Source organism: Vombatus ursinus, unplaced genomic scaffold, assembly GCF_900497805.2.
Source record: "Vombatus ursinus unplaced genomic scaffold, bare-nosed wombat genome assembly UNPS02014770.1, whole genome shotgun sequence".
Taxonomy (NCBI): Eukaryota; Metazoa; Chordata; class Mammalia; order Diprotodontia; family Vombatidae; genus Vombatus; species Vombatus ursinus.
This window is the reverse complement of record NW_020954548.1, coordinates 23,966,165-23,982,482: the sequence shown is the minus strand read 5'-3', so window position 1 is coordinate 23,982,482 and position 16,318 is coordinate 23,966,165. Positions and strand designations below refer to the sequence as shown.

Sequence of the window (16,318 nt, the reverse complement as noted above, 5' to 3'; positions counted from 1 at the left end):
TTACAATCAAGAATAATCTACCTAATATAACACATAACTGCCCAAATCCACAGTTAATAATAATAATTGTGAGTCTGAATGGGATGAATTCACCCATGAAATAGAAGTGAGGGAGGGATAGAATTTGGGACTCAAAACTTTAAATAAAAATGTTCAAAAATTGAAAAAATTGTATAACTGTGAGGTATTAGAAATATCCTATTAACTGAACCATGTAATTTTGTAGCTTTCTACATTGTTATTTATATTTAGCACCAAATTTTTTTCTAAGTTAAAAGGAAAATCTCTTGGAATATTTGGTAGTTAAACCACTCAACTCTTTATTAACATAAGGTTCTGCACTGATTTTATGATTTGCCAAAATACCACGAAGCTTCGTATTAGAGAGAGGTTGAAGTTGTAGCAGATATTTGGTGCCTGATTCTGTGTAAGAATTTTTTTAAATTTAATTTTATTTCTTTTGTTACATTTTAAATTCTGAATTGTCTTCCCTCTCCATTCACGCTAGAGAAGGCCACCATTTGACACCAATATGCATATCTTTATATGTAGAGATACAGATATAGATAGATGTAGATTTAGGTATCTATACATCTATGTAAAATCATACTTTGCATACTTCTACTTATGAATTCTTGTGTGTGTGTGTGTGTGGCAATTGGGGTTAAGTGACTTGCCCAGAGTCACACAGCTAGTGAGTGTTATGTGTCTGAGGCCAAATTTGAACTTGAAGTCCTCCTGACTTCAGGGCCGGTGCTCTATCCACTGTACCACCAAGCTGCCCCTCAATTCTTTCTGTAGAGGCGGATAGCATCTCCTTTTATAGGTCGTTTGTAGTTGATTTGAATGTTTATAATACTCAGAATAACTTTAGTCACAGTCATTCTTCAAATGATATTGCTGTTATAGTAAATAACCTTCTCTTGGTTCTGCTCATTTCACTCTTCATTATTTCATGCAAGTTTTCCCATGTTTTTTTTTTAAACTAGCCAGCTCATTGTTTCTTAAAGAACAGTAGTCTTCCATCATAATCATATACCAAAACTTGTTTAGCCATTTCCCAGTTGATGATCATGCCTTCAATTCCCAGTTCTTTGCAACCACAAAGTAAGAGTTAAAAAAAAATCTGTAATTATTTTAAGTAAAATTTAAGTTAAAAAATTATCTGAAAGTCCTATATTTTCAATCATTTTTCTTAGTTTTTTAGAGCTTACAATATAATTTAACTGAATGATATTTATTAGGACCTACTCCTATGTAAATAGGAGAAGAGAGTATCACTTAGCCCTGCTGTTTTTACATCTTGTACCACCATTTTACTGTCACTGACATCCCATCTTGGATCTGGATAGGTTAGAAGTTCTCTTACTAGATTTTATAGATTGCTCTTATCTTTGGTAAGTATTGATGAGTGTACAAATATCGATGTCTTCACTTTTTGGAATGAAAGTTGATAGTGTACCGTTCCTTGATTGTGACTCCTCCAAATCAGGTGTTGGCGCCCAAAGTTTTCATAGGTGATCTGTTTATCTTTTATTTGACTGGACGGTTTCCCACTTTTTTTTTCACAAAACATTTTCATCTTTAACACTGCTTAGTTTTAAGATGAATATGTCATGGGTTTTTTGACGTGTTTATTACTAGAGATTATTTTTGTTTTTAAATTTGATTTGTAAGGTTAGTGTGTAGAATTTATAAAGGATAGGTAATCAAGAGAAAGTATAGCAGTAAAGTTGAGGAAACAGTATATCAAAATGCTATACACAAAGGGAAAAGATGGAATGTAAATGTCAGATATTTCTGTAGAAATGGTCAACAAAAGGTGTCATACTTTTAATTAACTTTAAAGTAGCAAAATGAATTTCTTACGGTCTTCCTATAAGGTAAACAATTCATTAGCCTTTAAAAATAATGTCTGTACGAGTTCTTATTTGTTGAAAACTACAGTTTTCTTTGTATCTCTGAGAAAAGCAAGACTCACTGTACCAATGTGCAATTGATTGAAATCTTGAATATATTAAGGATCTAATAAAGTTTTACTTTTCCCTTTCCATGGTCCTCAGGCTTTATGTGTGAAACTCATGCAAAAGCCTGTAACAACCGTCTGAACTAGTGGCATCAGTTAATGTAAACTTTGAAGCATTGACAAATTAGTGAAGATTGGATAAATGACCTTTAAATTTAACCTGCTTCATTGTAGCTCAGAAAGGAAATAACTTTGCTGTGCCATGTTAAAGCCCACAGATAGTTAGGTGGGTAGAAATGTCTGAAAATCACGAGAAATGAGCTTTCCTGACATTCTTATACCACAAAACTAAACTAAGAAAAGGTTAATTTAGCCTTAAAATACATTTGTTTTTAATACAGAAAAGTAATGTTCTAATGTGCACTCATGTCATGTGAAAATATTGAGTTATTTAAAAAATTGTACTAGGTTTAACATAGAAAGGACAATGTGGAGGGTTTTTTTTTTGTTTGTTTAATTTTAAAAAATTTATGTTTTTGAGTTACATTTCATTAAAAATTTTATTCTGAATTTAATGAAAATCAGAATTTTCAAATGAAAAGTAGAATGGAAAATTATTTTGAGAAAATGAATGTCTCTGTGTAACTTGCTATTTAAAAATAAAGTATATAATAAATTCAGTGTTACTTTCATAGCTGTCCAGCATGTCTTTTTTCTTCTTCTGAATTTCAGTTTTCTTCTGTATGTTTTTAAAAAATGTTTAAATGACCCTTTCTTTTTTTTGGGAGATGGGGTGGGGGGAATGGGGACTGGCAACCTTATTGCTAGCTGCCCCTTCTACATATTAAAAGAAAATCAACCCTGGTAACAAGTATGCATAATCAAACAAAAGAAATCCTCACGTATTAACTGTGAGGTCATCTATGACCTCTGTTAGGAGATGGGTGGCATGCTTCTTTTGTTCTTTGGAGTCCTGGTTGGTTACTTCATTGACTAGACTAGTGTCTGGTACATAAAGGTACTTAATAAATATTTACTTGCATTATATTTTGGATTTTTTTTTTTAAGTAAAGATCATAATTAAACTTGTGTTTCATGACTAGCAGTATATAGGATGGACTAGAAGGGAAGGAACCTGAGATTTCCCCCTATGAAATTGTTCTCTCCTTCATTTATTCTTATTGTTTTCCTGGGTTCTGCTGTTCCTTCAACTTACCTGTAGCCATCTCCCAGTCCAGGGGTGGACAGTCTGTGGCTTTGAGGCCACGGTGGCCTTCTAAGTCTTTGGGTGCAGCTTTTTCACTGAGTCCAAGTTTTACCTAACAAATCCTTTTATTTAAGGGGGTTTGTTCTGTGAAGTTTGGATTCAATCAAAGGGCTGTACTTGAGGACCTGGAGGGCTGCAGGTTCCCCATCCCTGCCCTGATCTTTTCTACTCTTCTGCTCATCCTGTCTTTAGTTCTTTCTCCCTTTCAACCTCCCCCTCCCCAAATCTTTCACTATTGATTTCTCTTTTGTTCTAAATTTATACTCTTTCTTGTTCTTTCTTTTTCTCTCTTTTTCTTAACTTCTTTATCATTAGCCTTTCTCTTTCCAAATCCTCCCCTCCTTCAGAGATAATTGAAAATTCTCTCTTGTCACAAGTTAGCATAGTTATTCAAAATAGATCCTCATATTGGCCATGTCCAAAAATGGATGACTTTTTCTGCACCTCTACTTCATTATGTCTTTACCACCAGTGTGGGAAACATGCTTCAGCTTTGGTCATCTGGAGTTGAGATTAGTTGAGAATTCTAAAATCTTTAAGAGTTTTTCTTTACAATGTTTTAATCATTGTATGAATTATTCTCCTGATTCTGCTTTCTTCATTCTGTATTCATTCATTCAAATCTCTCAGTGAATCTGTTCCTTTCATCATTTCTTACCACACAATAATATTCCATTGCATTTACTTTGTCTAGCCATTTTCTAATTCATGGGGCAACCCTTAACTTCCAGTTTTTTGTTACAATAGACATGACTGAATATTTTTGTACATATGAGTTCTTGCTAGTAGTGTTATAGCTATATCAAATGGTATATAAAGTTTAGTGACCTTTGGCTATAGGTTCAATTTGTTTTCCAGAATAGCTGTGTCAATTCACAGCTCCATCTCTGTGATATTCTGCCTATCTGCCTGTCCTCTTTATATCCCTTCCAACAAATCTTCCTTCCTTTCTTCCTCCCTCCCTTCCTCCCTCCCTCCCTTCCTTCCCTCTTTCCTTTCCTCCTTCCCTCTTTCTCTCCCTCCTTCCCTTTTTTTCTCCCTCCCTTCCTTCTTCCCTCCCTCCCTCCTTTCTTCCCTCCTCTTCCTTCCTTCCCTCCCTTCCTCACTCCCTCCCGCCCTTCCTTGCTTCCTTCCTTCCATTTTGCTAGTCTAGGCATGAGGTAGAAGCCTTAGAGTTGTTTTACTTTGCATTTTTCTCATTGCTAGTGATTTGTAGACTTTTGTATATGTTTGATTGCTTTTTTTTTTCCTACTGAGAACTGCCTTTTTTATATCCATTGATTGTTATTTGGGAAATGGCTTATTACTCTATACTTGAAGCAGTTCCCTGTACAAATTAGGTATCAGAACTTTATTGGAGAAACTTGTTGCAAAGATTTTTTTCTCACATATTTTCCTTCTGATTTTAACTGCATTGATTTTATTTGTGTAAAAGCTTTTCAATTATATGTAAGCAAAATTGTTTATCTCATGTCCTGTGCTTTCCTTGTTCCCTTATTTGGTGAAGATTAAGGTTGGGAATGGTAGTTTCTTCTTCCCTCCTTTTATTTATTTAATGATGTGAACCTTTTATCTCAGTTATGTATCTATTTAGATCTTATCATGGCATATAGTGTGTTGTATTGATGTAAATCTAGTATCTGTCAGCCTTTCTCATTTTCACAGCAATTTTTGTCGGATAGTGAGTCCTTACCTCAACAGTTGAAGTCATTGGGTTTATTGGACACTATAGTACTATGTTTGTTTCTTTCTGGATCTTGTGTACCTAATCTGCCCCACTTATCAAGTTGTCTACTTTTTAACAAGGATAAAATGATTATTACTTTGTCACATAGTTTGAAATATGGCACTTGTAGGCTTCCCCACCTTTTCTCCCATTATTTCCTTTTGGATTGTTGTTCTTTTGTTCTTTCAGATGAGTTTTGTTATTTCTTTCTAGTTGTCTAAAGTAGCCTTTTGGAAGTTTGCTATGGTAGTATGTATATTAATTTAGTATTGCCTTTTTTTTATTATATCAATACTCACTATCCATGAATAATTTATATCTCTGCAATTTTTAAAGTGTATTTCTGTATGGTATTTTGTAAATTGTATTCACTAAATTTCTGTATAAGTCTCAGTAGGTTAAATCCTAATTATTTAATACATTCTTAAGTTATTTTGAATGGAAATTTTCTTCCTATTTCTACCTGATTTTTTTTTTTGTGGGTTACATATAGAAAGACTAATGTTTTAATGTGGGTTTATTTTTATATCTTGCTACTTTGCTGACTTTATTGTTTTGGTTAATTTTTTTTAGCTTTATATGTAGAATTTTTTAAGTAGACGATCAATAATGTGATGGAAAAGGTGATAATTTTCTTTCCTTTTTATGCTTATTTCTTCAATTTTTTGTTCCTATTTTATTGCTATAGCCATCGTTACTGGATGTATATCAAGTAATGATAGTGATAATGGACATTATTTCTTTACTTTTAATCCATAGAAAAGTCATTTAGTGTTTCTCCATTTTATATAAGGCTTACTCTTGGGGTTAAGGGTAGTGGGGGATGGAACAAGCATTTATTAAGCATCTAATATGTGCCAAGCAGAGTTAAGCTCTTTAAAAATCTTTTCTTTTTTGATTCTCACAAAAACTCTTAAAAGTCGGTACTATTTTCCATGGAGGAAGCTGAGGCAGACAGAGGTCAAATGACTTGTCCAGGGTCACCTATTTAGGAAGTGTCTGAGTCTGGATTTAAACTCAAGTCTTTCTGATCCAGGTTCTATTCACTGTACTACCTAGATGCCTCTTGGTTCTCTTTTTCACACTGAGTAAATGTTCATACCATCTGATCTTCTCCAGATGATTGTTTCATATTTCATCCTCATTCTCTAATCTTTAGTTTTCCTTCTTGATTGGCTGCTTCTCTATTTTTTTTAAAAAAACATACCTCCTCATCCCTTAAAACGCCCGCAATTGATTCACACAATATTGAATTTCTTCTGCACTGCTTTAAGCACAACTGTCTTTCTGTATCCCACACCCAGGAGCTTGCCTAAAATGACAGTGTCTGCAGCTAAAACTGTAGAGGACAGGTAAACTTCTGAGGGTATAGCCTGAAACAATGGATATAAACTTTTTACTCTATTAAAACAAGCACCCACAGTGACATTTTAGATCACCTTTTAAGCAGGATTCAATAATATTAAACTGTTTGCATTCCTATATGGCAAGATGATACATGTAACTCAAGAACTTTATCGTTATTAGAGCAGTTAAAAGGAATTTACATAGACAGAAGGCATGAATGTGATTCTAAAGGGTTGAGAAAGAGGAATGTATTATGGGGGAAGGGTGAAAATGTAACATACCCAATAGGGAAGGGTATAAGAGAAATTAGGGGGAGGGATGATAAAAGAGAGAGTAGATTAAGGGAGGCCGTGGTCAGAAGCAAAAGACTTTTGAAGAGAGAAGAAGAAACAGAAGCAAATAAGATAGAGGTGAAAATAATCATTAGTAATCATAACTCTGAATATGAATAGAATGAGCTGACCCATAAAAGAGAAGCAGAAAATAGAATGGATTAGAAACCAGAATCCAGCAATATGTTTTTTTTACAAGAGAGAAGCCTGAAATAGAAAAACATACACAGAATTAAGATAAGAGAATGGAGCAGAATTGAACGTGCTTCAGCTAACTTAAAAAAGGGCAAGAATAGCAATCATGATCTCAGACAAAGCAAAAGCAAAAATAGACCTAATTGAGAGGAATAATCAGGGAAATTATATTTTGCTTAAAGGTACTGTAGACAACGAAGTAATATAAAAAGTTTTTTTTACAGCAATTTACTTTGATAAAAGCCTGATTTCTCAAATATAAACCCAAATATAAATCACAGTCAAATTTATAAAAACAGAAGCCATTCCCCAATTGATAAATGGTCAATTGATATAAAAAGGCACTTTTCAGAGGAAGAAATCATATGAAAAAAAGCTCTAATTTGCTTTTGATTAGAGAAAGGGAAATTAAAACAACTCTAAGGTACCACCTCACACCTATCAAAAATGACAAATGCTGAAAGGCATGAGGGAAAAAATAAGTACACTAATGACCTGTCTGTGAATTGTGAACTTGTCCAACCATTCTGGAGAACCATTTGGAACTAGGCATACCGTTGACCAGCAATACCACAACCAGGTCTGTATCTGAAAGAGATCAAAGAAAAAGGAAAAGGAGCTATAGGTACAAAAATATTTATCATGTCTCTTTGTGGTGGCAAAGAATTGGAAATTTTCGGAATGCTCTCCAAATGGGGAATGGCTAAGCAAATTGTGGCATATGTTTTTGATGGAGTACTGTTATGCTGTGGGAAATGATGAGGGGCATGGTTGTAAAGATATATGTGAACTGATTCAAAGTGAGGTGAGAAGAACTAGGGAACCATTGTGAACAGCTAAAGCAATGTTGTAATGATGCTCAATTGTGAAAGACTTGGCTACTGTCATCAACCTAATGGTTCAAGACAATTCCATAGGGCTTATGATGACAAAATGCTACCTACTTTCAATGAGAGAACTCTTGATGTGCAAATTGGAGTATAGTTTTCTTGCTTTTTTATGGTTAGTATGGAAATATGTTTTTCATGATGTCATATGTATAAAAACTTAAATTAAGCAATTTGACATTACATCTGTAAACACCAGTTAGAACAGTGACATTAAGGCAGATGGAAGTAGAATCATGAATATATTTAATTACAAGTCATCAAGACTCCCATGAAAATGTAGTGTTCCCCAAACAGAACCAGAATCTTTTGGTATAGAATCGTATGGTAGTGTGCATTCTTAGCTGGTGCAAAGAAAGATCACTTAATTGGCAAGCATTTATTAAGTAGCTACTTTGTGCCAGTCACTGTCACAGGTGCTGGGCTAACAAATACAGAGAACCAAAAATCCCTACTTGAAAGGTGCTCACATTCTGATAGGGGAGACAAGTATATATACATATATGTGTATATGTCTACATGTAGATCTAGACTAAGTGAATGTGGAATAATTGCAAATTATAATGAAATAGAAACAACAAAACTTGGTAATTAATTGTATATGTGAGGGATAGAATGAGAAGTTAATAATGCCGAAATCATCCTGGTGATTAAATAATGAAGTTGGGATGAGGAGTCTGTTTTCACAGATTGATAATAAATTATGTTTTGGGCATGTTAAGTTTGAAATGCCTCTGGGACATCCAGTGAAACGTGTAATAGTTTGTTATGTGGGACAGAAGCTTAGTGGAGAGTCTGTATTTCTGAGTCACCTGCATAGAAATGATAATTAAACCCATGGAAGGACATGAGGTTCTTAAGAGAGTTCAGAGATAGGGCATTGAAAATGAAGTGATATTTTTTGAGAGTCACATAGATGCTATTAATTTGAGGCATGACTTGATTTTAGTTTTTCTTCACTCTTAAGGTCAATTTACTATCGCCATGCCATGATGCATCATTTTATGATCATTAACTCTCTTAATATGAATCTCAGTTTTGCTATTTACTACTTTTTTGACCTTGTTGAAGTAGTTAAGTTAGACTTCATTTTCCTTATCTATTAAACAAAGGGTTTTGATTTGACATTTCATCTCTAGGGTGTCTTCAAGCCCTATCAATCATTAAGTCATTCAATCTATAAACATTTATTCAGCACCTACTTGTCAGCTACTATGCTAAGCCCCCAAATCTTAACATCCCATCTTGACATAATTATTATTTGTATTTCACATAGGAAAATAAAAAGCAAATTTAGTTAGTTATCTAGTGCCACTCTCTAAAGGTTACTAGTAGCTAGAAATAGAACTATAATATTTCTAAAATTGATGAGTCTTGGAGGGAATGGCTTATAACTATAGTTGCAAGAGTCTTTTAAAATCTATCTAGTTTAAAAATAGTCCTTATAATAAGACTCTCATTTATTATTATAGAATCATGGTTTCAGTAATGCCTTTTAAATAGAATTCCGTTATTAGAATATATAACTCTTGGGATGTGATTGGATTGGAGTTAGCAGTCTGCATCACCCGAAATAGAATGAAATAATTATTTTTACATAAGTTGACTGAAATAACTTTGCTCTCTAATATATGTTTACTTAGCTCTGAGATTCATCACTAGAATAGTACTACTTTGACCTATTTCTAAATTGTTGGCATTTTTAGTTTTAGATTTAAGTTACTTATTGATCAAGTAGTTAAATGGATTCTGTAATTAAATTATCTGGTCTGACATACACTGGACTTGATTAACTAACTACTCTATCAATAAGTGCCCTCACATAGCTGAGGCATTATTCATTCATTCATTTATTTTTTATAGAATATTTTATTTTTTCCCCCAATTACATGTTAAAACGATTTTTTTAACATTAAAAAAAAAGGTTTTGAGTTCCATAGGGTTCATATGGTAGTGTGCATTTTTAGCTGGTGTATTCATCTTCCTCTCTTTGCCTTTCCCTGAGATGATAAGTAATCCAATATAGGTTATACATGCCTGAGGCATTATTTAAAGTACTAATCCTGCCCTAAGACAAACTTTAAAAGCTTTCATTATGTTCATGGAAATTTATCATTTTTCACCAGTTGGGCTAACCAAATAGTCATTGACCTTTTTAGTAACTTGAAAATGGCTGTAAATTTAATGTCTTCATCTTGTAATGCTTTATAGTGGTCAAGTCTGATCTGAAGAGATTGTCTTGGACTGAGACTTTCCAGTTTAGTGTAAGAAAATTGTATATTGTTTTTAAAATTTCTAACCACTTGCTTTATTAAAGTTTTTTTTTCCATTATACATCATATAGTCATAATAAAACATCTTGTGATTGCTTCATCTACTCACTCAACATTCTTTCTACTCACCTGCTACACTAGGGTTGTTATTTCTTCTTGCACTCATTTTCATTAAATTAGGCTGAATTTTTTGGGGGAACACTTTCCATTTGTAAATTTTTCAGCAGTTCTAATGAATTACTTTTGTCAGTGCCAAGGATAAAACAGATTATTAGTTCCATAAAGATGAAGACTGCCTTTGTTATCTTTGTGGCCCAGTAGTAAGCATAGTGTGTTCTAAACATTCAATCCTTATTCAATTCCTGGGTGTAACTGTAAGAATTGATGTTTATTGCAGTGATAAGTCAGTGTCTGTAGAATTTCTAAGACCCTATATATGCTATGGCAAAAATTAAGTTTCAAATCTCTGGGTGAGGAAAGAGGGATGGAAGATAAAATGTGTTTCTAGATTTGGCAGGCTGCTCATGTCAAACATGACTTTAAACTAATTTTCATACATTGTGTGACAAGCTTGTAATCATGAAAACTTTGTACACAAAATTGGATTAACAGTTGCAGAATCTCAGAGTTGTAAGGGATCCTGTAAGTCACCTAGTCCAATTTAAATAAGAATCCCCTCTATACTATCTCCAACCTCTATATGAAGTGGAAGGATAACTTAAGTATTTCTTGCATATGCTTATGTTTTTAGACAATTTTAAAAATAAGTTTTTCTTTTCCATTGACAGATATATGATTATTTGTAATGTTTACCCACTGGTCCTCTGCTCATGGGGGTCAATCAGAACAAGTTTAATACCTTCTTTATGGACTTAAAGAAAGTCATGGCACCCTTTTCCCTATCTTCAATTCTGTGGTTAAACATCCCTAGATATGTGAACTGATCCTTATACTACGTAGCCTTCTTTCCTTTCACCATTCTAGTAATTCTCCCTTTAACATGCTGCTATTGATCAGTGTCATTTCTATGATGGTTAAACAATTGCTTAACAAAATTTTGATTAATCTGTGCCAATATGGTCTTTTAACTTGTCCTTACCATTTTGAATCAGGCAGCCACCAGCTAAAGAACATCCCGTAGTCACTGAGGCCTTCACATGCTAAAAATCTTGGGTTAATCATGATCAACATATGTGCATGGATTCTGAATTATTATTTGAATATCAGTTATAAGTCACCTAGATTTTGTTGTGGTCATTAGTTAATTTTATATTTATTAGTTTATTCATATGTTTCATTTCCCCTTTGTTTCTAGGGTGTGGACGAATGGAATATAGCTCACTTGAACACCATATTGGATGTTGTTGGAGAAGAGTGTGGTATTTCTATTGAGGGTGTAAACACCCCATATCTTTATTTTGGCATGTGGAAAACTACATTTGCTTGGCACACTGAAGATATGGACCTGTACAGCATTAATTACCTTCATTTTGGAGAGCCCAAATCTTGGCAAGTTACATGTTTATTTATGATAAAGATAAAGGTGATGATAACTTATTTTAATATAGTGCTTTAAGGTTTTCAAATTGCTTTACATATGTTAACTCATTTATTCCTTCAACAGCCCTGGGAGAGGAAGGTGCTGTTATTATGTTCATTTTAGAGATGAGGAAACTGAAGCCTAGGGAGGTGAAGTGACTTGCTCAGGGTTACATAACTGGTAAGAATCTGAGGCAGGATTTAGACTTCATCTCTTCCTTACTCCAAGTATTTAAAAGTGTGTGTGTGTGTCTATGTGTCTGTGTCTGTGTGTGTGTCTGTGTGCATGTCCATGTTAAAATGAATATAGTGCATTTTTTTTTCTTTTCTTTTTTGTGAGTTTGGTAGTTTTTATTTTTACATTTGTATTCATTGTGAACAAGTTTTTATTATAGTTGTCAACCTTCACATGTACACTTTTAGGGAAAATTGAACCCAAATCATAAAGACAGTAAATGATGACTGGGAAACTGAAAACTTATGGTAATACTTAAGTAAATTATTCTTCGTATTGTCAAAGTAGGCTGGCAAAGAATGCTAGACTCACAGTCAGTAGATGTGGCTTCAAATTCTAGTTTTGATTCTGACATTTATTAACTTTGTGTCATTGAGTATGTAAATCTCCAAGCTTCAGTTTTTTCATTTGTGACATTGATATATTAATATTTGCACTATACACCTTGCAGTATTTTGAAGAAAGCACTTTGCATGTCTTAAGTCACAGATTGTTTATGTTATAATCATAGTGCCTGTTTTGAAGTATTCCCAACTTTCTACTTTACTCTGTTTTCTGGAAGTTAATAGGTTAAATAGGATTTTTAAAACTGGAAGAGATCAAATATATTATCCCTTAACCTAAAACAGTTTGACCTAATGTCTGTGGGAGTAAGGCATCATGAGAATACATTAATGAGTTCAACAGACTTGGAGGAGAGAGAGGAATGAATTTGTAGTTCTGATAGCCCTGTTTGATGGGAAAACATTTGAAATAAAGCTTAACCCTTAGAAATTTTTTTGATTCTCAATTCACTTTGCATAAAGGACTACTCTCATTTTTTCAGCATTAATTTAGGGATTTAATTTAGGATCTTGCTACTTGCAAATTGCATTTTATTTTGCTTTAGCTACATGAATGCCAAAATCTTACTATATTTTATCATATGTAATCAGCCAATTAAATAATTGAAAATGTTTTGTTAGCTTGATGATTATTACATGCTAATTCAGTTTTCAAGAATTCATTCACTTTTAGAACTACACATAGATAAAAAATCATATATAAAAATAACTTGACAGTCCAGAAAATGACATTTCTGCTTTTTGCAAACATAGTGGTCTGTTTACCTTCTTACACAAACCAAATATCTTTTTTGGAATAAAATTTCAAATGAATATCTCAGTTTTTCTATTGCCCCCATATCCCTCTCACTATTCCCTTTTAATGTGTCATTACTTATAATAAAGAGCAAAAAGAGGAAAAAAAAATCAGCAAAACTAAACAACCTATTAAAGAGGTATGACTTTACATGGAATGTTCTCTACTCGCAGTCCCCCATTTCTGTAAAAAAGAGGGGAAATGTCTTCTTATATCTTTTGTTTGGGGCCAAGCTTAGTCATAATTTCGTGACATTCGGTTTTGATTGTTTTATTGTTTTTTCTATTTACATGGCCTTATTTAAACAACAAACCTTACAACTTTTTGAATCTTTAAAAAAAGTTGTAATGTGCAATATGTCCTTTTATGCTGCAATCACTTGTTGCCATTTTCTATGTTGTTTTAAGGTTGTATTTACTTCCCTTTGTATTAATTCATTTAATTCTTCCCATGCTTCTGCATTCATAATTCTCATAATTTTTTTCTTCTATATATTTATTTTTAAAATATTCTGAATTTACCAAACACCACATAAAATGTGCATTTACATATACATAGTAGAACAGAAAAAGAGGATTTTACAGGAAACTTTGGATGTCATATAAAGCTTCCTTTTTAAAAAATAGATATGATGAATTCAGCATGTAATATTTAAAACTGTCCTATCTAATTGAAATGTTTCCTGGACTTCCTTTTCCTCGCTATCTTTTTCTCATTTAAAAAAAAATGCTTCCATGCCCCCTCTCCCCAACTTCTGTCTTTCTTTTTTTCTTTCTATCCTATTCTTATCTCCCCTTTCCCACCTTGGTTGAAATACAAAAAGAAAAACAAAGCCCACATATAGCAAGTTATGTGTAGTCAAGCAAAACAAATTCCCTCCTTAATTATATCTGAAGATATATCTAATTCTTGAGTCAGTGACCTCTTTGTCAGTGGATATGTATACATCATCATCAGCCTTCTGGAACTATGGTTGGTCGTTGCAGTGAGCCGAATTGCTAAGTCATTCACAGTTCTTTTTCATTATAGCATTGTTACTGTATAAACTGTTCTTTCTGTTTACTACTCTCTGGATCAATTCATACAAGTTTCTCTGAAACCATCCCTGTCACCATTAATGGTTATGATGCAATAATTCCACTGCATTTATATGCCACAATTTGTGCAGCCATTTGCGGCTCATTACTCCGTTTGTTTCCAATTCTTTGCTATAGCAAAAAGAGATGATACAAGTGTTTTATAGATATAGGTACTTTTCCTCTTTCTTTGATCTTTTTTGATATAGGCCTAACATGGTATTGCTGGAACAAAGGACATGCAGCTTAGTGACTCTTTGGGCATGATTCCAGATTACTTTTCAGAAGTGCTAGACTAGGTTACGGTTCTCTCAACAGTGCTTTAATATGCCTTTCTTTTTGCATTGTCTCCAACAATTCTTTTTTTTTTTTTAATTATCTGATGGGTGTAAGGTGGTAGCTCAGAGTTGTTTCAGTTTGCATTTCACTAATTATTAGTGATTTGGAGCATTTTTTAAAATATGATTGTCTACTGCTTGGATTTTCTCCCTTGATAATTTGCTTATTGGGGAATAGTTATTATTTCTTATAACAAAATAATATTCCATTACAATCATGTACTGTAGTGTGCTTATTTACTTCTCAAGAGATGGACAATTACTTTGTAGTTTTTTAATACCACAAAAGTTCTGCTATAAATATTTTATTATATGCGGGGTCTTTCTTTTTTATCATCAACCTGCTTGTGGAATATATCTAACTGAAATATCTGGGTCAGAAGCTATTAATAGTCGAATTGCTTCTTTCACATAATTACAAATAGTTTTCCAGAATAGTTGGAACAGTTCAAAGTTCTACCAGTAGTTTCTTACTACACCTGTCTTCCTGTAGCTTTTCTGTTTTTCTTCCTGTGAGATGAAATCTCAGAAATGCTTTATTTGCATTTCTTTTATTGTTAATGACTTTGAGCAATATTTCAAATGCTTGTTAATAGTTCACCATTTTTCTTGTTTGTTTGTTTGTTTTTGGTGAGGTAATTGGGGTTAAGTAACTTGCCCAGGGTCACACAGCTAGTAAGTGTCAAATGTTTGAGACTGGATTTGAACTCAGGTCCTCCTGACTCCAAGGCTGCAGTTCTATCCATTGCACCACCTAGCTGCCCCTTACCATTTTTCTTAGGTAATGGTTCTTTGCAGCTCTTTACTGTGCCTTACTACTAATAAACTAGTAAATCAGTTAGGGCCTGGAGACAGGAAGACCTGAATTTAAATCCCACCCCTGACACTAGTGAGCTTGTATTACCCTGGCTACGTCACTTAACCTCTGTGAAGATCAAAAGAGATATATTTGTAAAGCACTTTGCAAACCTTGAAGTGCTATGTAAGTGCTGGTTCTAAACTATTTGGATCCAAAGCTTAATTCTTATTATTGTCTTTTGTTGCTTTGGTATTTCTTTCACTCATATATCAAAGGTTATTTTGTTTAAAATATTATAAACTTGATAAATACCAAAAAGGATTAATATAATAAAAGAAATTCTGATAGATTAAAGAGCAAAAATCTTAGAAGGTAAAAAATGAACTACCTTTATATAAGTAATTGGCCAATTAGGGTCAAAATAAAATAATTAAATTCGTTCACTTCAACGGACCTCACAACTTTTTGCTGCAGTTACTTAAGTGATTTGATTTTGATATTGCAGTATTTTGACACATTCTTTAGTCTATTATGAAACTACACTTTTATTACATTGGATATTGCATGTATTATTAACAGGTAATTCATCTTTTCAAGTCTATCCCTGATATAGCCTGTAAATTTTCAATGGAACTTAAATCAGCTGGATTCTTGGGACTTCAAAGCATGTTTATCTCTATTGTGAATAAATTTCTTAAGGATTCATAAAGTGTGGTTTGGTGGAAAGTCCTGTGACACTATCCCAGCTCCATTTATCAATTTTTGTGATTGTGGACCAACTTTATTTTTCCTTATATTAATATATTTATCACAGTTTATCATTTCCTTAATGGTGAAAAGTTTCCAGGCCCATTTTAAATGAGGAAAATTCTCAAAATGTTGCTTTACACTCTCCTAAAGATACTTCAGTTTTATAGGCTTATCTGTATTTCTGCCAGATGTTTTGTTATAGCCTTGCATCAAAATGGGAGTTTCACAAGTGTCATGATCTTTTTCCAGTGTTCGGTACTCCTGTCTTTGTATTGTCTTTTTGATGAGAAGTGTTTTTTCTTCATAGTAATGATTAGTAGCTGCTTGTGTTTTTTTTAAACCTGGTCTTTTTGCTGTTCTTCCAACTTCAAAAACTAATACTGTACTGTAGAAGAATAAGTAATGATTCCTCCAGTTGCCAGATTCCTTTAAAAGTATTTGCTACTTT

At 33.2% G+C, this 16,318-nt stretch overlaps 1 protein-coding gene across 4 annotated transcripts in view; it reads left to right on the top strand.

Annotated features, from left to right (window-relative positions):
- Positions 1-16,318, top strand: part of KDM4C (lysine demethylase 4C) — a 480,568-nt gene that overhangs the window by 93,887 nt on the left and 370,363 nt on the right. For all 4 annotated transcript variants that reach the window (XM_027862930.1, XM_027862929.1, XM_027862927.1 and 1 more), the window contains one exon: positions 11,309-11,502. In XM_027862930.1, the coding sequence (XP_027718731.1) occupies positions 11,309-11,502 (194 nt within the window). The remainder of the gene's footprint in view (positions 1-11,308; positions 11,503-16,318) is intronic.